At 36.8% G+C, this 21,795-nt stretch overlaps 1 protein-coding gene across 3 annotated transcripts in view; it reads left to right on the top strand.

The window, feature by feature from the left end:
* The window catches only part of SLC35D1 (solute carrier family 35 member D1), a 55,299-nt gene that overhangs the window by 6,510 nt on the left and 26,994 nt on the right, over positions 1-21,795 (top strand). For all 3 annotated transcript variants that reach the window (XM_054483755.2, XM_054483760.2, XM_063654389.1), the window contains exons 7-8: positions 807-909; positions 5,861-5,953. In XM_054483755.2, coding sequence (XP_054339730.1) covers positions 807-909; positions 5,861-5,953 — 196 coding nt within the window. The remainder of the gene's footprint in view (positions 1-806; positions 910-5,860; positions 5,954-21,795) is intronic.

Here is a 21,795-nt window from a genome sequence, read left to right on the forward strand (position 1 = left end):
AGTGTGCATTAAGTTAGGCCTGCCTAAAATTACAGTGGCATAGAACTCATTAGGTAAGTCTTGGTTCCTATACAGTATCTCTGCAAAATCATAGTCTGTGGAGCCACTATTTTAGCTATGGTGCTGAAGTATGCTGAAGGCATACCTTTCTCAGATTTTCATTTATTCTGTTTAATTTACTAAATTCTTACCTTGTGCCTGGTACTCTAAGTTCCAGAAATTTTCAGTTTCCCTAAACCCCCAAGTTGTACTTCACAGGTTCATTGAGCACTATTTAAGTATTTGAGTTCCTGCTATGTGCTTAGACATTGTTCTAGCTTGATCTCAGAACTAACCATGATCCACACTTCAGAAATTTCACCCAGGGGCCCAGCTGCCTATGCAAGATAGTCCTACCTTTCATGTGGACCTTCAGAAAATGACTTGTTAACAGCTTCGTCCTTTTGGTTTTCTTGTCTATGAAATTGAGCTCTGCCTGCTCTGCCTGCTTCACAGATGTACTTAATGGTAATTTGGTGCTTGTTGTCATCTGGCTTTGAATGCAGAGCAGTGTGCTATTAAATGACATGAATGATTGTTGCTAATTATATGTTTAAATGTTAGTGCCTCTTATTTCTGAGGAATCCCTTATTGAGGTGAAATTGCAAACTATGACCAGAAATCAAGAAATACTAGTAGCTGATAAAATGCCTAATATTCACTTCCCTAGATGAGAATATGTTCTTGTAAATATTTTAGCTCATATCTATTTAAAATTAAATGCGTGTTCTTTAAGTTGTTCTTAAAGTGTTGCTTATGTTTTGCAGCTCTGACTTGGCATTTGATCTGGAAGGATATGTTTTTATTCTGATAAACGATGTCCTGACAGCAGCAAATGGTGCATACGTAAAACAAAAATTAGATTCAAAAGTAAGTAGCAATCTAAAGCTTTAACAGATGTGTACTGATGTTGGAATGTCAATTCATCGGAGAAAAAGTGGGGAATAAAGAAAGTACTTACCAGGGATGAGAAAGACATAGTGGCTCTCTGAGGGTAAAATTCCTGCACTTTGATGTTCATATAAGAAACTTTATTTTTTAATTAATTAGCAATTAGGTTTTATTCCAGGCTTTTCTGGGATTGCATGAATTTTGACTTTGTGTGGGGTAGGGAAAGTAAAGCGTGTTCACTGCAGTGTCTTTAAATGTTCATAGCTGTATTCAAGAGGACTTTCCGGGGGACCTGGGAGGCAGAAAGAGAACTACCTGGAAACCTTTGGGCAGGCTTGAAGGGAAATGAATGTTGGAAGGGGCTGCAAAACAGAAATGGCCTTTATGTATTTGCCCTATAAATAATGGGAAATTTTAGGGAACATTAATATCTCTGTCTCTCTTAGGGGCAACACAGTGTTTCCTGGCCTTGGCTTTACCAGATATTGTTTGTTTGTTTACTATATACTTTAAATATATTATTTTTGGATCAAGCCAGATTATTAGAAAGCTGAGTATTTGAATCATATTGCTTTTGCAACATTATGTTATGAGATTACATTACTGTAAGAAACAACTAAATGAACCTCAACTTTATATATCCTAGGGTTGCTAATTGAAGGAATTGTCCTTGATATCATAATGTATCCTATCTGAGGACTCATATGAGATACTTATCTTAGATGTCACCATAGTTTTTCCTGAGTAGCTGGTACATTTTTATCTCATAATTACATCTTGTAACTGACCATGACTTTATCTTATTTTCCTACCCATATTTTCTCTTTAGTCAGATGACTTTAACTGCTTAGTTTTTAGTCTTTTCTATAATGCGTAGAATGTTTCTGAAACTACTTAAGCTCTTTTTTGGGAGCTTAGATAATAAATAAATACAAGTGTCCTACCTGCTTGATAGTACTATTGGTATTGAATTGACCTTGCCTTGGCCAGGGGCTTTGCCTGCTCCTCTAGAAAACAAGTATAGATTGAATGTCTATCCCAGTAGGTTTCATTATTTTGCAGATAGTTTTTTTTTGTTTGTTTGTTTGTTTTTGGAACAGGCTTGAAGAACCAAGGACGGTGTTGATTTGTTTCCAATCCATTTTCTTTAAATATACATGTCTTGGCCTCCATTTATTTGCTTTGATGAATCTATATGATGGTTGCATTTTAATGGAAGCTACTAGTAAGAATTTTTATGTTTTTAAAATAGCTAGAGAAAAGATAGCGGTTAGTGATTGATCTTACTCTTTTCTTCAGCCCATTTGCTGTTTTGGAAAATAGATACTATTAATGACATTTTATTTGTCCAGCAGCTTCAGTTGTCTAAAACAGCACTGTTAATAGAATTTTCTGTGACATTGAAAATTTATATTTCTGCTTTCCATTAACTGGTCATTAGCCATGCATGACCCTTGAGCACTTAAAAATAACTGAGAAACTGAAATCAGTAGTTTTATGTGATTATAATTAAATTGAAATAGCTAAATGTGGCTAGTGGCTACCATATTAGTACAATCTATAGTATATCCTAGAACCTAGAAAAAAAATCAAGAAAGTTTCTGAGTGTTTTATTCCTAGGAGAGCCCTTCAGTTTCTCACTTAGAAATGACTATGACTTATTTGTACTAGAACTTTTAAGTTCCTTGATTACTTCTCCTAGCTCATATCTTACAAGCAACAAACTAGAAGGTAGAGTTCTATTTAGAGGCAGAGATGTTTACCAGCAGTATAAAAGGTCAGCTAACAAGAGAAACAGTCAGATTATAAAAGACAGAAATACTGAAAAAGAAAAAAAAGATGTAGGGTCTATTAAACAGCAGTAAGGGCAACACTGAATAAGAACATAATACATAAACATAATAATACAGATTCATGATGCATAACAATGTATCATAAGACGTAATAATACATGTTTATGATGATGCCCTAAATCTAGTTTTAGTCAGTGTACTTTATTTGAGAAGGCAGGGAGAAACACATTCAAAACAATTAAAATGTATAAAGAAAAACAGAAGTTTTGGCATTTAAGTTTTTGCTGTTTGTCAGTTACTGGATGATGTGTATTTGTGTGTATGTGTGCCTCCATGCATATCCTCTACTTCCTGGATAACACTCATGCCTCTGGCTGACGGGGCACCCTTCTTAAAGGCAGTCCCAGTATGGCTTTTTTTTTTGCTGCCGTACACATGAGGCACACCTTTACACTGATGCTTGTGGTGACCATAAGCAATCAGTTACTTGGTTTATCCCAGAGGCAGTAAGGCAGTACGGCCATGCTGAGGTGCTTTTTAATACATCAGGAGTTTTCTTGTTTTCTTTTGTTTTTAGAAGTAGAGAAACAAAAGAATGGCTACTCCATAGGCAGGGCAGCCAGTCAGGAGTTTTATTACTGATAATATCAGGACTGCTTACAATCATAGTCCATTGAGTATGAGTCATATGGCATAAAGATTTTGTGCTGCATTTTAGACCTGAATGTGGCTATCGAATTTAAAACTTTTTAACTTTAAAATATTACATAAAATAATGCATGTTTATGATAGAAGTAGTAGAAAACATGGATAAGCAAGAGGAAGAAAACATAAATCTCCCTTAGTACTATCATAGAGCGAGAAGCACTGTTTTGGTGGATATCCATTATTTTGTGTGTGTATGTGTATGTGTGTGCACACTTATCTGTATGTTAAAATTTTAAGCAAAAGAGGGATGATATAGTTTCTAACTTGTATTTTTCGCTTAATACCATTTCTTGAACACCTTTTTATGTCAATCAGCATCATTAAACATTTTTAGTGGCTGTGTAATGTTTCATTGTACAGCTAGTTATAGTCTAATCATCTAATCAGCTAGTTTTCCTTTGTTTTTTTTTTTTTTTGAGATGGAGTCTCACTGTCGCCCAGCCTGGAGTGCAGTGGCACATCAGCTTACTGCAACCTCTGTCGCCTGGGTTCAAGTGATTCTTGTGCCTCAGCCTCTTGAATAGCTGGGATTACAGGTGTGCACCACCATGCCAGGCTAATTTTTGTATTTTTATTAGAGACGGGGTTTCTGTATGTTGGCCAGGCTGGTCTCAAATTCCTGACCTCAGGCGATCCGCCTGTCTTGGCCTCCCCAAGTGCTGGGATGACAGGCATGAGCCACTGCACCCAGCCTAATCAGCTAGTTTTCTGTTGTTGGGTATTTATTTCCAGTTTTTCAGGGCTGCTTTTGAGAAGGCAGTTCGACTTTTCTCATCAGTCAGTAATCTTTCAATCACAGGAGTTAGGCAAGTGTTATGCCCTGATCCTTACCACTCCCTCACTGTCCCCACTTCCCACCTCTCAAACCCTGGCCTGCATTTTCAGGAGACTGCTTCATGCTGAATGTCCCAGAAGTGTGTGAATCAAAGGTGGACTCAGAGTTCTTATAGGCTCCCTGTGTTTGAAGATGTGTGTTGTCCTTTGTTGCTCCCTAGTAGCTAAGAACCCAGTGAGTCATATCATGTTCTAGGAGTTGTAGTTACAGTAATCTTAATCTTCATTGTACTTCATGTACACATTTTTGGAAATACTTCACTGAGAAGTGCTGTCTGTTGGTATTGGTCTAGGCCTGAGTCTGTGTGTCTGAATCTGGCCATCTTTTTTTTGTTTGTTTGCTTTGTGCTTTTTGTTTGTTTTGTTTTTGAGCCAGGGTCTTGCTCTGTTGCCCAAGTTGGAATGCAGTGGCACAATCAGAGCTCACTGCAGCCTCCCTTGGATTCCTGGGTTCAAGGGATCCTCCCACCTCAGTCTCCTGAGTAGCTGGGACTACAGGTGTACACCACCATTCCTGGCCTATTTTTTTTTTTTTTCTTAATTTAAGATAGGTTCTTGCTCTGTTACCCAGGTTGGAGTACAGGGGCATAATCTCGATCTTGGCTCACTGCAGCCTTGAACTCCCAGGCTCAAGTGATCCACCCACATCAGCCTCCGCAGTAGCTGGGATTTACAGGAACGTGCCGCCATGCTCGGCTAGGTTTTTTTTTTTTTTTTTTTTTTTGAGATGGAGTGTCTCACTCTGTCATCCAGGCTGAAGTGCAATGGCGAGATCTTGGCTCACTGCACCTCCACCTCCTGGGTTCAAGCGATTCTCCCGCCTCACCCTCCCAAGTAGCTGGGATTACAGGCACCCACCATTATGCCCGGCTAATTTTTGTATTTTTGTAGAGACAGTTTCACTATGTTGGCCAGGCTGGTCTTGAACTGCTGACCTCAGGTGATCTGCCTGCCTCAGCCTCCCAAAGTGCTGATATTACAGGCGTGAACCACCGCGCCTGGCTGTTTTTGTATTTTTTGTAGAGACGGTGTTTCACCATGTTGCCCATGCTGGTCTTGAACTCCTGGGCTCAAGCAATCTATCTGCCTCAGCCTCCCAAAGTGCTAAGTTTACAGGTGTGAGCCACCGTATCCGGCCTCATCCATCTTTCTTAAATGACACTGTGCTAGGCTTCTGAAAAGCCCAAGACATACTCAATGACTCTTGATTCAGTTCTGGAAAGAGAATGGCTTCAGAGAGATGTTTTGATATTGCTGTGTGTGTGTTTGTGTGTGTGTGTATGTGTTCAAAATAACCTCTTTTCTACTTGCTATTTTGAGGCAGCCAGTAGTCATTTTAATTTCTCTGATCTTAAGCACTTGAGGAATTTATTTCAAGTAAGTATAAAATTTTGTAAGTTTGCTTTGTTTGATCATGAAAGTTTAGATTATTTCCTAATGTTTGCAAAACTTCTAACTTAATTCATTTGCTGTGTATGTTGTAGGGGAGGGTGTGTGTGTTTGTGTATTTGTGTGTGGTTTGAGTGGTAATTTGTACAGTGTTGTATCTGCTAGAACCAAATGCAGATGAAATACCTAATTATTTACTGTCCTAGGAGCTGGGAAAATATGGACTGCTCTATTATAATGCACTGTTCATGATTCTGCCCACCCTGGCCATTGCGTATTTCACAGGAGATGCACAAAAGGTAGGACTTTCTAATTATGGTTTAATGGCTTATGTTGATGAACTGCATTATTATTTATGATGAAAAGATAGACTTCGTTGTTCAAAAGAAATATGCTTATTAAGTGACCAAAAACTGAGCATTTACTCTTTAAATTGCTAATGTCATGCTAACCTCTTTTCTTGGCGTAAACATTGGATAGTACTAAGATGACTCAAAATAGCTTTGCTGTCAACATAAAAATAGTGCTTGCCAGCTAGTGTCCTTTTCTTACATGCCAGAAGGATAGAGGAAGGGAATTTTTACATTTCTGCTAAACTATAAAATAGGAATAGTAGTAAACTATCCTTGAGAAACAAAAATCTTGAAATAGTAAAATTCTCCAAATCCTAAACAAAATGCTAGGCATTGCTAGAAGTTCTCAGTTTTAGTGTACAGTTGTCATCCTGGTTTAACTCCCAACTTGCTTTTTTTCCTCAGGAGATGTTTAGCATTGTGTGACACCTTAACCGTATAAAGAACAACTAATATAGTGTTTACCAATTTTCTGCAAATGTCTAGCTAAATAAATACAGAATAGAGTAGTAAAATAAATCTGGAGAAGAATTTTTCTCTAAAACAAGCCCATATAGGAGGCAAATTGATAACATATTGTTAGAATTCACAAAATTCTGCAAACTAAATGGAAATCCAGAATTATGGCAAGGATTTCTGTACCAAGATTCCTTCTAATGATTCCCCTGGCTAGTAACTTCTTCAGAATAAGTATGTTGGTCATTTACTCTAAAGACCGTGATTTTTACAAATTTGTGGGAGCTAAAATAAAAGAGATTTTTAAAAGCAGTTGGACTATTAAATTGTTCTTGAACCAAAGGCTGGAGACTGACAGCGTATGAAGCTGTTTCCCCCCCGCCCCCCGCCCCATCATACCTCTTTCTTTTAAAGAACTGGTCCAGGTCATCTTGAATATACGTGTAAATGTTTTAATGAACTGTGACCTACCTGCCAGCAGGCTTAAAAATGACAGCAAAGTAGGAAACAGCTATTTCTCTAATAAAGAGTATTGAATAAGTATTTTGTGGCTGTGAAAAAAAATGGGACAAGAAACTAACGTTTATTGAATCCCTATTATGTGTTAGTCACTTTATATATTTAATATAATGTGGTTTTTGTAACAGTCAAGAAAATTTTAATTATACCTATTTTACTAATGTGGAAGGAGAGGTTCAGAGAGACTAAGAAACTTGTCCAGTATCATACTATTGGGGAATAGTGGAGTCAAGATTTAAACCCAAGCCTGACTCCAAAGGCTGTGGGCTTTGGAGCAGACTAGCGACTAGCAGAAGCACCCCTCACTCTCCAGCTTTGGGACAAGAATATGGTGTGATATATGGTTCTAAATCTTGAAGCCAATCTGAGAAAGCTGGAAGAGTTAATTTGCTTGGGGAATGTATAAAGTTTCTTTTAGCAGACATTGAACCAAATGGACTAAGAGAGCAATTTGTGTGGCCCTTTGGAGGGAGACTAATCTAGGTCGAGGAACAGCAGGTTCCAAGTCCTGAGGTGAGAGTGCTTCGCGTTTTTTAAATGGGCAAATACCAGGAAAAGTCAAAGTGGACCTTGAAGAATGTGGAGGAAGAGAAACAAAAGGTGCATTCCAGATAGAACTAACAGCATGAGCTCAGGCACACCTGCAAAGACCAGACTCTTCAAATTAGAAGGTAGAAGTCAAAGACCTTAGAAACATTAGCAGAGGCCTTAGAGAACATCTGGTTTGAGCCTCTTATTTCATAGTTGGGGAAACTGGGCCCCAGAGAGGACTAGAACCTAAATTTTTAAATTCTAAGCAGGTGTTATTACCATTCCCACCATACCACACCCTGATTCCTTCTAAATTAGGACCAATGCTAGACACAAGAATTTGACATTTACTCTGCAGGTAGTGACAAGTCCTTAAAAGTTTGTGACAAAGGGCTGGGTGCAGTGGCTCCCGCCTATAATCCTAGCTCTTGGGGAGGTGAGCAGATTGCTTGAGCCCAGGAATTCAAGACCAGCCTGGGCAACATGGCAAAACCCCATCTCTACAAAAAATTCCAAAAAAATTAGCATGCATGGTCGGGTGTGTCTGTAGTCCCAGCTACTGCGGAGGCTGATGTGGGAGGGTCACTTGAGCCCAGGAGGTCCAGGCTGCAGTGAGCCATGATTGTGCCACTGCACTCCAGCCTGGGTGACAAAGCAAGACCGTGTCTCAAAAAAAAAAAAAAAAAAAAAAATTGTGATGTAAGTGGTACAGTGGGGAGCATTTAGGGCTCTCAGAATGCAGAAAACTAGCTACCTCCAGTTCTGTGCCTGACCACCATCTGACTTTGGATAAATCCCTTCTGCTCTCCCACCTAGCTTTATCACTTGTAAAATGAGTCTCTAGATACAGCCCTTTCTGGGGTTGAGACAGAGTTTCTGAGGAGAAAAGCCATGTCATTGTGGAAACAGGCAGCTATTCTCACAGCTGGCATGAGCCCACTACTCCCCGATAATCAGTGCTGATAAACTGCTCTCATTTGTTGGACTGCAGACTTTCCTGACCCACTTTGAATGGGGGCCACTTTGAATGGAAACTTTCTGTGTATTGAATGAAAAGATCTCCAAGATAAATGGTTAAATGAAAAAGCACAGTGCAAAATGGTGCATATAGTATCCTACCTTTTGGGTAAAATAAAAAGAAAAATAAGAATACCCCCCATGCACACACGCGCACACACACACACACACACACACAATTTTTTCACTTATTTAAATAAAGAAAGTATGGAAAAATATACATGAAACTAATAAATAATTTTTGTGCATATTGTGGGAACAGGGTAAGTAGAACAGGAATGGGAGGGAGACTTCTCAAACTATTCAACTTTCTATATTTTTTTGATTATAGGACCATGTAAATGTATTTAAAAACTATATCAAAGGAACAATAAGGAAAAGATAGTTTTTCTATAAATGACTAGTATCCTGTGATTAACCCTAAATTTGAAAATAACTGGGGACATGGCAAGTCAGTTTGTTATTATCCTAAGTTGCAGACTCTTGACCCACATTGCAAACTGAAGCAAAATTGATGCAAATTATTCTGAAAGTCTCACTGTTAAATTTAGTAGGCAGAATAAGGAAAACTTCCCTTCGTTAGGACAAGAATCCAGCAAGGGGGCTCTGAAAGGTCAGCTCCCCGGAGAGGCAGGAGTTGGATACAGCAGTTGATGGGGTTGATACAGCCTTTAAGCAAGAGTTGGAGGCCAAGGATGAAAAAAACGAAATTATAATACCATAAAAATGTAAAGGAAAGTTCCATTTGAAAAACTCATCCCGGTGAGCACATAATGCAAGGTCTTGGCAAAGCATTTTAAGAAACCAATCTAGTGTGTGTGTGTGTGTGTGTGTGTGTGTGTGTGTGTGTGTGTGTACATATTTAAAGTTTATCCAAGGTTCTCAAAGTTCTGGGTTTACCAGAAACCAAGGAACAAATAAATATATTCAGCACTTAGTTTTTAAAACATATATCTTCTAACTTAAAAACATTTTTTTAAACTATACCTCATGCAAAAACCAGCTTACTGTTAATAAAAGATACCTAGTTAACATAGATAAAGGCAGAGTGGACATCACTTAACCAATGACTTTCCAAAGCATCAGTACAGATTGTGTTTAAACTTACTAATTGCTACCTCCAGATGGGATTTTTTTTTTTTAGTACAAAGCCAGTGATTCAGTCACGGGAGTTGGAGCTTGGCTTTCTGGCAGCACACCCTGCTAGGTGTTCTTACATAGGGATGGAAGAATATACCCCTTGCTGTAGATCTCACAAGGCTAGTTCTGTGGTACGCTGTATAATGTCTCCATTATATCACTGGCTAGTGATATGGTTTAGGGGAGTTACAGGAAAAGTTGCTGTACAAATTGTCTGCCTGGAGGTGTCTCCTGCTAAGCATTGCTGACTAAATAATGAAGAAATTTTAGGCTGTTAAGTTAGCCTGTTTAGAGTTATTCATCTTTTCTGGATTGCTTTGTGGACCATACAGATTGATTTTCAGACTCTGAATTATTCTCACCACATAGAGACAGATTCCTTCTGTTTTCTGGGCCTTGGTGTTCCCATATGTAAAACAGGTGGGTTGGATCAATTATTCTTTAGTTATGAATGAATAGACCTTTCTCTTTGCCAGTATATTATTTGACTGATACTGTTATGTTTTTAACCATTCTTACCTCTGAGATATCTCTTTTCAAATAAGAGCAAGTGACCTACTTGGCAAGCTGGAATGTGTAGTTTTGACATGATCTGTAGGTATTATTTTATATAGGTGGCACCACTGACATTATCTTCTTTCTGCCTTAGCAAGTTTCCTAACAGTTTACTTTCAGATAAGGATTCAATTTTTTTCTTAGTAATTTTTCAAGGAAAGAATTTTTGGAATAGAATATCATTTATTAATCTTTTTTCTTTACCATGACATGCAAACTCAGTGGTTTATTTTTAGACTTCATGGTAAACAGAGATGTATCAAAACACTAAGAAACTATCTGTCACATTTTGGATTTTAGTTCAGATTTCAAATGAGTTGATGACTCAGAAATGGGGAATGGTTGCCTCAAGTGGACATTGAAATTTTTCCATACTTCTGACTAGATTAGGGTTGGTAAATTGTAAATTGGTGCTAAGTTATCCTGTGCTCGTTGTAGACATTACCAAGTAGTCACACCACTTTCTTGCTATGCTTACACATAGCCTGAGACTGTTTACCAAGACAGGAGTTTAGACAGCCAGAATCAGTTGATCAGAGCTGGTACAAAAGACAAAATCTGATTGCATCCCTGGATGAGAGTTTACCCTTTGTATTGATTGTGTAGTTTTTGTGCTAATCTTACTCAGATACTCCCTTTCTCTCTTAATTTCCTTAACCTAGGCAACAACAAAAACAAAATTTTTAAAATTAAAAATTTTTTCAAATATTTTTATTTAACTAAAAGTTTTCAACAAAATGTCTACTTATACACTGTAACTGTGGTATGTAAACTACTCTTATTTTACATATAAAGACAAAAAGATGAACCCATCAAAAATAATACCTACAACAACTTTTCAACACATTGACAGTACAATAAGATATCAAGAGAAACAACAGAAAGTTAAAAAGTGAGGGGATGAAATTAAGGTGTAGAGTTTTTATTAGTTTTCTTTTTGCTTGTTTGTTTATGCGCACAGTGTTAAGTTGTTGTCAGCTTAAAATACTGGGTTATTAGGTTGTGTTTGCAAGCCTCATGGTAATGTCAAATAAAAAAGCATACAACAGATACATAAAAAATGAAAAGCAAGAAATGAAATTGTACCACCACAGAAAATCACCTTCACTAAAAGGAAGACAGGAAGGAAGGAAAGAAGGAGGAGAAGACCACAGAGCTACCAGAACAAAATGGCAGGAGCAAGTCCTTATTTAACAGTAATAATATTGAATGTAAATGGACCAAATTCTCCAATCAAAAGACATACAGTAGCTGAATGGATAAAAAAAGAAAAAAAAAAAAAAAAGACCCAGTGATCTGTTGCTTACAAGACACACACTTCACTTGTAAAGATGCACATAGACTGAAAATAAAGGGATGGAAAAATATATTCCATGCCAATGGAAACCAAAAAAGAGCAGAAGTAGCTATACTTACGTCAGACAGTATAAATTTTAAGACAAAAACTGTAAGAAGAGACAAAGAAGGTCACTATATAATGATAAAGGGGTAAATTCAGCAAGAGGATATAACAGTTATAAATGTATACGCACCCAACACTGGAACACCCGGATATATTTTAAGTTAATATACATTAACTTAAATTAACCAAATAAATGAAAGATCTGTACAGTGAAAACTATAAAACACTGATGCAAGAATGCACCGATATATAAAACAAATACTACTAGAGCTAAAGAGAGAGATAGATCCCAATACAGTAATAGCTGGAAACTACAACACCCCAGTTTCAGCATTGGACAGATCTTTCAGACAGAAAATCAACAAAAGAAACATTGGATTTAATCTGCACTGTAGACCAAATGGGCCTAATAAATATTTATGGAACATTTCATCCAGTGGCTGCAGGATACACATTCTTTTTCCCAGCACATGCATGGATCCTTCTCAAGGATAGACCATATGTTAGGTCACAAGACAAGTCTTAAAACATTCAAAAAATTGAAATAATATCCAGCATCTTCTCTGACCACAATGGAATAAAGCTAGAAGTTAATAACGAGGAATTTTGGAATACATGGAAATTAAACAATATGTTCCTGAATGACAAATGGGTTAATGAAGAAATTAAGATGGAAATTAAAAAATTTCTTGAAACAAATGATAATGGAAAAGCAAAACTTATGGTATACAGCAAAAACAGTACTAAGAGGATAAGTTTACAGCTGTAAATGCCTACATCAAAAAAAAAAAAAAAACTTCAAATAAACAACCTAATGATACATCTTAAAGAACTAGAAAAGCAAGTTCTTTTGGGTTCCAAACCCAAAATTAGTAGAAGAAAAGAAATAATAAAAATCAGGCAGAAATAAATGAATTTGAAATGAAGAAAACAACACAAAAGATTAATGAAACAAAAAGTTGGTTTTCTGAAAAGAAAAAATTGACAAACCTTTAGCCAGACTAAGAAAAAAAGAAGACCCAAATAAATAATATCAGAGCTAAGAAAGGAGATGTTACAACTGATACCACAGAAATTCAAAAGATCATTATTGGCTACTATGAGCAACTATATGCCAATAGATTGGAAAAGCTGAAACAAATGGATAAATTCTGGACACATACAACCTGCTAAGATTGAATCATGTAGAAATCCAAAACCTGAATAGACCAGTAGCAAGGAATGAGATCAAAGCCGTAATAAAAACTCTCCAAGCAAAGGAAAGCCTGGATATGACTTCACTACTGAATTCTATGAAACATTTAAAGAAGAACTAATGCCAATCTTACTGAAACTATTCCAAAAAATAGAGGAGGAGGGCACACTTCCAAATTCATTCTGCAAGGCCAGTATTACCCTGATACCAAAATCAGACAAAGATGCATTACACACACACACAACACAGAACTGTAGGCCAGTGTCACTGATGAATAGTAATGGAGAAATCCTCAACAAAAATACTAGCAAACCAAATTCAACAACAAATTAAAAAGATGATTCATCATGACCAAGTGGGATTTATCCCAGGGATGCAAGGATGGTTCAGGATACACGAATCAATTAATGTAATACATCATATCAACAGAATGAAGGACAAAAACCAAATAATCATTTCAATTGATTGATGGTGGAAAAAAATTTGATAAAATTCAAAATCCCTTCATGATAAAAATCCTCAAAAAACTGAGTATAGAAGGAAAAACAATATATGACGGATGAATGGGTAGTGTCATACTGAATAGGGAAAAATGGAAAGCCTTTTTTCTAAGATCAGAACACAACAAGGATGCCCACTTTCACCACTGTTACTCAGTGTAATACTGGAAGTCCTAGCTAAATCAGTCAGACAAGAGAAAGGGCATCCAGATTGAAAAAGAAGTCAAATTATCCTGGTTTGCAGATGATATGATCATGTACTTAGAAAAACCTAAAGACTCCACCAAAAAACTGTTAGAACTGATAAACAAGTTCACTAAAATTGCAGGATACAAAATCAACATACAAAAATCAGTGGCATTTCCATATGGCTATAGCAAACAATTTGAAAAGGAAATCAAGGAAGTAATTCCATTTATAATAGCTACAAATGAAATAAAATACTTTAACTTAAAATTAACCAAAGAAGTGAAAAGTCTCTACAGTGAAAGCCATAAAACACTGATGCAAGAAATTGAAGAGGACACAAGAAAATGGAAAGCTATTCCATGTTCATGGATTGGAAAAATCAATATTGTTAAAATGTTCATACTTCCTGAAGCAATCTACAGATTTAATTCAACCCCTGTCAAAATATCAGTGAAATTCTTCACATAAGTAGAAAAAACTATCCTAAAATTTATGTGGAACCACAAAAGACCCAGAATAGCCAAAGCCATCCTAAGCAAAGAGAACAAAACTGGAGGAATCACATTACCTGACTTCAAATTATATTACAGAGCTATAGTAACCAAAACAGCATGGTACTGTCGTAAAAACAAATATATAGATCAGTGAAATCTATGTGTCTGAATAGAACACAGAACTAAATCCATACATCTACAGTAAACTAATTTTTGACAATAGTGCCAAGAACATACACTGGGGAAAGGACAGTCTCTTCAATGTATGGTTCAGGGAAAGCCGGGTATACATATGCAAAAGAATGACGCTAGATCCCTATCTCCTGCCTTGGACAAAAATCAGATCAAAATGGATTAAAGACTTACCTAAAACTTCAAAGTATGAAACTAGTAGAAGAAAATATTGGGGAAAGTCTCCAGCATATTGGACTGGACAAGGATTTCTTAGTAATACCCCACAAGCACAGACAACCAAAGTAAAAATGGACAAATGGAATCACATCAAGTTAACTTCTGCACAGTGAAGAAAACAACAGTCAAGAGACAACCCACAGAATGGGAGAAAATATTTGTAAATATTTGAAAAACAACTCTATAGGAAGAAATCTAGTAATCTGATTAAAATAATTGGCAAAAGATCTGAGTAGACATTTCTCAAAAGAAGACATACAGATGGCAAACAGTCATATACAAAAAGTGCTAAACATTGTTGATCATCAGAGAAATGCAAACCAAAACTACAATGAGATATCATCTCACCTTAGTTAAAAAGGCTTTTATCCAAAAGTCAGGCAATAACAAATGCTGGCAAGGATGTGAGTAAAAGGGAACCCTCATACACTCTTGGTGGGAATGTAAATTAGTACAAGCACTATGGAGAACAGTTTGGAGGTTCCTCAAAAAACTAAAAATACAGCTACCATACAATCTAGCAATCCCACTGCTGGGTAAAACCCAAAAGAAAGGAAATCAGTATATTGAGGAGATACCCCTATTTTTATTGTAGCACTATTCACAGTAGCCAAGATTTGGAAGCAACTTAAGTGTCCATCAACGGATGAATGGATAAAGAAAATGTGGTACATATAAACAATGGAGTACTATTCAGCCATTAAAAAAAAGGAGATGCTGAAATTTGCAACAACATGGATGGAACTGGAGGTCATTATGTTAAGGAAATAAGGCAGGCACAGAAAGACAAACTTCATGTGTTCTCACTTATTTATGGGAACTAAACATTAAAACAATTGATCTGATGGAGATAGAGTAGGTGGTTTACCAGAGGCTGGCAAGGGTAGTAGGGGGGTGTGGGAGGAAAGCTGGAAGGGTTAAGAGATACAAAAAATGGTTAGAAAAAATGAATAAGAACTAGTATTTGGTAGCACAACAAAATAATTGTTCATTTCAAAATATAGCTAAAAGAGTATAATTGGATTGTTTGTAATACAAAGGATAAATGCTTGAGGGGATGGATACCCCATTTACCCTGATGTGATGATGATGATGATGATGATTATTTTGAGACAGAGTTTCACTCTTCTTGCCCAGGCTGGAGTGCAATGGTGCGATCTCGGCTCACTGCAACCTCTGCCTCCTGGGTTCAAGTTATTCTCCTGCCTCAGCCTCCTGAGTAGCTGGGATTACAGGTGCACACCACCACGCCCAGCTAATTTTTGTATTTTTAGTAGAGATGGGGTTTCTCCGTGTTGGTCAAGCTGATCTTGAACTCCTGACCTCAGGTGATCCGCCTGCCTTGGCCTCCCAAAGTTCTGGGATTATAGGTGTGAGCCACTGAGCCCAGCCTCTGATGTAATTATTATACATTGCATGCCTGTATCAAAATAGCCTCAAATAACCCATAAATATATACCTACCATGTACCCACAAAAAATAACAATTAAAAAAATTTAAAAAAAATAAAAGCGTAATTATAGGTAGTGGTAGTTCCATATAACATTTGCTGTCTCCCGTTGATTATGGGACATTGTTTTCACTCCTGGGGTATTTAAATTATACTGCTGGCACCTGTAGCACTAAAGACTTTATTCAAAACAGAAGGAAAGCCTAAGAAAGCATCTTTGTATATTAAATCTGTAATCACAGCTACCAGTCAGCCAAGACCGAAGATTCCAGGCCTTGTGGCAGAGAGCCTCTTTAGTTCTGTGTCACACACAGAATGACCAGGTAGGTCATTCTCTTCACAATGGCTCTTTATCAGAACTTTCTCTAGAAGCAGAAGTTTTGTTTCATTTTAAATGTTTTGTTTTTTTCCTGATTGACAAAATGTATGTTCACCGTGCCTTCTATTTCCTATCTTAGGGAGAATAAAAAATTCACTTGCAAATCTACCACCAAGAGATAACAGTGGTGGAAGTTTAAGCGAATAATTTCTTCTGTATGTAAATTCTGTCTACATTTAAAGTAACTGCATTTTAGTCTCTCAGTTGATCCTCACAGGAGGCAGACAGAGCAGACTGTTTTCTACATTCATGACATAGGTAGAGGCTCACTGATGTTAAATAACTATCATGGCCACATGGAAAGTTAATGGCAGTTAGAATTAGAACTCCTGCTATTTGACTCACTGATTGATAACCACGTGGAGCCATAAAGGAAAAAAAAATTGAGAACATGTTGTTGCCTTGCCTTTGTTTTTTTTCCAGCAGTACAGATGGAAAGACTATAGGCTATGGAGCTGAACAGGTACTTACTGGCTAGATAATTTTGGAAAAGTTACTGAATGTTTCTGAGCCTGGTACATAATAGGCACTTAATAAGCAGCAGTTTTTATTTTTTTTAATGCTGTCTTTATGGCAGGGAGAATGGGCTCCTTTGCACTGTAGGGACTCCCAGGGTTCTGTTTTTCCTACAGCTGTACTTTCAAATGGCTGCTGCTGCTTTTGTTGCAGCCAAAGATCTATTCCTGTGGCAAAGCAGAGGAATGCAACAGCGTTCTTGTGCCATAGACTGACTTTCTCCAGAGACAGGCCAAATACTTAGAGAAATTAAAAAAATCCCATGAGAATTATTTTTCTGTTTTTGATTTTTATCTGGAATCATATCCATGAGATTTATTTTAATATCCTGCAGATATCATTATTATGTCCCCAAAGGAGACTGTGCAGTATATATTTGGGGCATTTTTCTGAATCAAATGTAACATTCAGTGTAGACAGCCTTGGGGCTTAGCATATGTAGACTCATGTTTACCATATATAACCTGTGTGACCTAAAGTAAGTTATCCGTCTTCTGGGTATAAAATCTGGCCTTTCTGTCCCAGAGGTTGTCATGACAATCAAATGACATGATACATGCAGAAGCACTTGGTAAACCATAAAGCACTCCAAAAATGTATGGCAGCACTTTTTTAATCATTTGCTCCTTGATTATCAGGAAGCCTGATTAAACCATCTTTAGTATTGTGCCTCAAAGCCTGCCTGGGGCCTGGCACATGGGACTTAATAGATGTCAGAATTGTACACCAAAAGCAGAGGATATATTTAGAGCTAAAGGAGAGAAGAAACTTAGGTTTATGAGAGGTTTATTTGAGGTCATTGCCAAATAATTCTGATTACTGACCACTGATTAGGTCACTGATAAAAAAATTAAAAATAATGATTATATATAGTAGCTGACATCGTTTATTGAGCCAGATTCTCTCCATGTCAGTGATTGTATCCAAATATATATTTTTTGTAATTCTGATAACAACCCTGTAGGTGAGGCCTTACTATTCCTCTTTTTACATATGTAGAAACTAAGGTTCAGAGAATTATCATTGTCCCTTATAACAACTTATTCTCTATTCTTAATGACTTTGGGGTAAAAGAATAGCTTAGCCAGGAAACGAAGATAATTTAGAGTTGGAGGAAACGTTTTAGGGCTGAGATTTCTTTTATGTGTTTTAGCTTGAGTAAAATAAACTCTCTACTTTTCAAGCTGATCTAATACTCTTGGCACAACTGGAAGAAGCCTTAATACCCGTGCAGTTCACTTTTACAGAAGTTCAGTCTAGCATAATGAAGCAGTGGTGAGGTGGTACAAGATACCAGGCTTCTGAATTCTGGTCCACCTACTTTTCTAGGTGCAATGGCTTTTCTTGCAGGGTGTGCGTAACCTTTCCATTGCCTAATTGTTGGTTTACTGGGTTATGCCTTGTCTGTTCAAAGAAAAAAACAAAAAACAAAAAAACTTAGTGCAAAGCTAATGAGTTATATGCAGTTCAAATGACCTTTAATTATTAGAAGAAAAGTTAAAATTATATATTTTGTTAACTATACCTTAATAAAGCTGGGGGGCGGGCAGGAAACAGGGCAAACTGAAAGTGTAAGAAACAGTTAAAATGTGAACAATTAAAATGTAAACATACTTGAGATTCTGGTCCAGTTTCAGATAAATGTGAAATAAAATTTTTTTAAAAACAAATTATGTAGATTTAACATTCAACTTAAATACAGTTAGTAGCATGTACAAGCAGGTGTGTGGGTATATTAAAAAGCAAAGTTCAGAGGGGGTCAGGGATTAAAGAAAAAAAAGCAAAGTTCAACTCATCTGTGTGTAGAAAATGATGCTGGGCCACAGATCATGGATGTTTAATCCACTACCACTAGTATTTGTGCTTAGCGCTTCTAAGTGCATGGAACTCTGCAGAAATGACATGTAATACATTTCCTGCTCCCAAGGAACTTATAGTCTTGCCAGCAGAAGCTGGTCTCCTGAGTTGTAGGCCAGTTCATTGTGCATTACTGATTTTTCATCAGAGAGGAGGTTGTGTTTACAGGTATGAAAGAGCGTAGCATGAGATTGTATGCATGAGTTCTCATATCTTCCATTCATCCAGCAAACAGTTATTAAACACCTACTATTTTCTGATCACTTGTTAAATACCATGGATACAGTGATAAATCATCAAGGTATTTGCAGTGTCTGTCTGGAGAGATAGTCACATACATAAAGATGTCCATATATGTACACATGCTCAGTAAGGAACCTGATAAAAGTAGCATTTATTCTTCTGTTGAGCTTGGCAGGAAAGATACTAATGTGCAACTTAGGTTTTTGTGAAAGCTTCCTAGTAGAAGCATCATTTGGTACAGGTTTATAATTCAAATCAGGAACTGAATGTGGTCTTTCATTTCCTAGCCATGATGGAATAACACGGACAGGGTTTACCTTCCTGCATTAAGGTACTAGAAAATCTAACATTTATCAAACAACATTTTTCAGTCTTTGGATGACAGGCTGTGAAGGATTGTTAAGAAAGGACGAGAAGAGAAAAGAAAGCTATAAAAAAAGACTCAATTGGAACTTTTAGGGATGAAAAATATCTGAATTGAAAAATAAAGTGGAAGGAATGAAACAGATTAGGAGAAAAGATCAGTGCATTAAAGACAGTAATGGAAACTGTCCAAGATGAAGCGTATAGAGGAAAAAAGATTGTAAAGCAAATGAACACAATATTAGTGACCTGTGGGGCAATATCAAGAAGTTTATGAAGGATGGGGGTAGAAATTTTTTTTCCCCAAATTGGATGAAAACTTTAAAGGCACACACACAAGGAGCTCAGTAAACATAGAATGTAAAGGAAACTGTACCATAAAGAGGAACATTTCATAATGATAAAATGGGTTAATTCCTCAAAAGGACATAATGGTCCTAAGTGTATATATTCTTGATGAGAGAGCTCCAAAATATATGAAGTAAAAACTGATAGAACAGAAAGGAGAAATAGACCAACCCACAATTACGATTGGGATCTTAATATTTTTAACTCAGCAATTGATAAAACAGTGAAACTGAAAGTCAGTAAAGTATAGAAGACTTGGATAATACTGTCAACAAGCTTGATCTACTTGACATTAAAGAACATTCCACTCAACAACAGCAGCGTACACATTCTTTTCAAGTTCACATTGGGTATATACCAAGATAAACTATATTCTGGGCCATAAAACGAGTCTTAATAGTTTAAAAGAATTGAAACCATACAAAGTATATTCCCTGACCAGAACAATATTAAGATAGAAATTAATGGCATAAAGATATTTGGAAAATCTCCAAATATTTGCAAATTAGCACACCTCTAAATAATTCATAGACGAAGAAAAATCACAAAGAAAATTAGAAAATATTTTGAACTGAATGAAAATCAAAGCACAACATAGTGGCTGGGCGTGGTGGCTCACTCCTGCAATCCCAGCACTTTGAGAGGCTGAGGCAGGTGGGTCACTTGAGGTCAGGAGTTTGAGACCAGCCTGGTCAACATGGCAAAACCTCGTGTCTACTAAAAATACAAAAATTAGCCAGGCGTGGTGTCTCACACCTGTAATCCTAGCTACTTGGGATACTGAAGCACGAGAATCACTTGAATCCAGGAGGCAGAGACTGCAGTGAGCCAAGATAGCACCACTGCATTCCAGCCTGGGCAACAGACCCTGGCTGTTTTTGTGTCTGTCTCAAAAAACAAAAAAACTACAACATAGGAAAATTTCTGGAATGCAGCCAAAACAGTATATAGAGGGAAATCCATAAAATTAATTATATAAATTAAAACCCTAAATGTTTATTTTAGAAAAGAAGAAAGATCTAAAATGAGTGATCTAAGCCTCTGTCTTAAGAAAGTAGCTGGGATGAGGTGGCTCATGCCTGTAATTCCAATGCTTTGGGAGCCTGAAGTAGGAAGATTACTTGAGGTCAGGAGTTCACAGCCAGCCTGGGCAATATAGTGAGACCTGTCTTTTAAGAAGGAAGAAAAAAAAAGGAAACTAGAAAATTAAACCCAAAATAAACATAAGAAATGTAAGATTATAAGATAAGAATAGAAATCAATGCAATGAAAACCAATGAAACTAAAAGCTAGGATTTAAAAAAAAAAAGATTAATAAAATTGCTAATTCATAGCCAATTGATCAGACCAAAAAGTGAGTTTACATAAATTATCAATATCAGAAATTAAAGAAGGACCTCATTACAGAGCAGGTATATTTTAAAAGAATAGCGAGGGAATATTATGAACAATATTATGCCAATAAACTTGACAACTGAGACAAAATAGATTCTTGGAAAAGACAAACTATGTACCAAAGCTCACTCAAGAAGAAATAGGTAATGTATGAATAGCTCTACTCTGTTAAGTAATTGATATGGTTTGGCCGTGTCCCCACCCAAATCTCATCTTGAATTGTAGTTCCCATAATCCCCATGTGTCATGGGAGGGACCAGGTGAAGATAATTGAATCATGGGGGGCAGTTTCCCCATCCTGTTCTCGTGATAGTGAGTTCTTACGAGATCTGATGATTTTATAAGGGTCTTCCCCCTTTGCTGGGCACTCATTCTTGCCACCCTGTGAAGAGGTGCCTTCTGCCATGATTGTAAGTTTCCTGAGGCCTCCCCGGCCATGCGGCGCTGTGAGTCAATTAAACCTCTTTCCTTTATAAATTACCCAGTCTCAGGTATTCCTTTATAGCAGCATGAGAGGAGACTAATACAGTAATTAAATAGTTCTGTTTAATTGAAATTAATCATAAGCCTTAATTAATAATAGGGCTATTATAGCCCTATTTATGTTAAAGAAATTGAATTTGTAGTTAAAAACTTTCCTCAGAATAAAATTTCAGGCCCCGATTGCTTCACTGGAGAATTTGACAAAAAATTTAAGGAAGAAATAATAATTCTACATAAATTCTTCCAGAAAATAGAAGATAGAACACTTCCTTGTTGATTTTATATGGCTAGGATTACCTTCTGCCAAAATCTGACAAAAACATTACAAGGAGGGAGAAAGTACAG

This window comes from Pongo pygmaeus, chromosome 1 (assembly GCF_028885625.2).
Source record: "Pongo pygmaeus isolate AG05252 chromosome 1, NHGRI_mPonPyg2-v2.0_pri, whole genome shotgun sequence".
In the NCBI taxonomy this organism is placed as follows: Eukaryota; Metazoa; Chordata; class Mammalia; order Primates; family Hominidae; genus Pongo; species Pongo pygmaeus.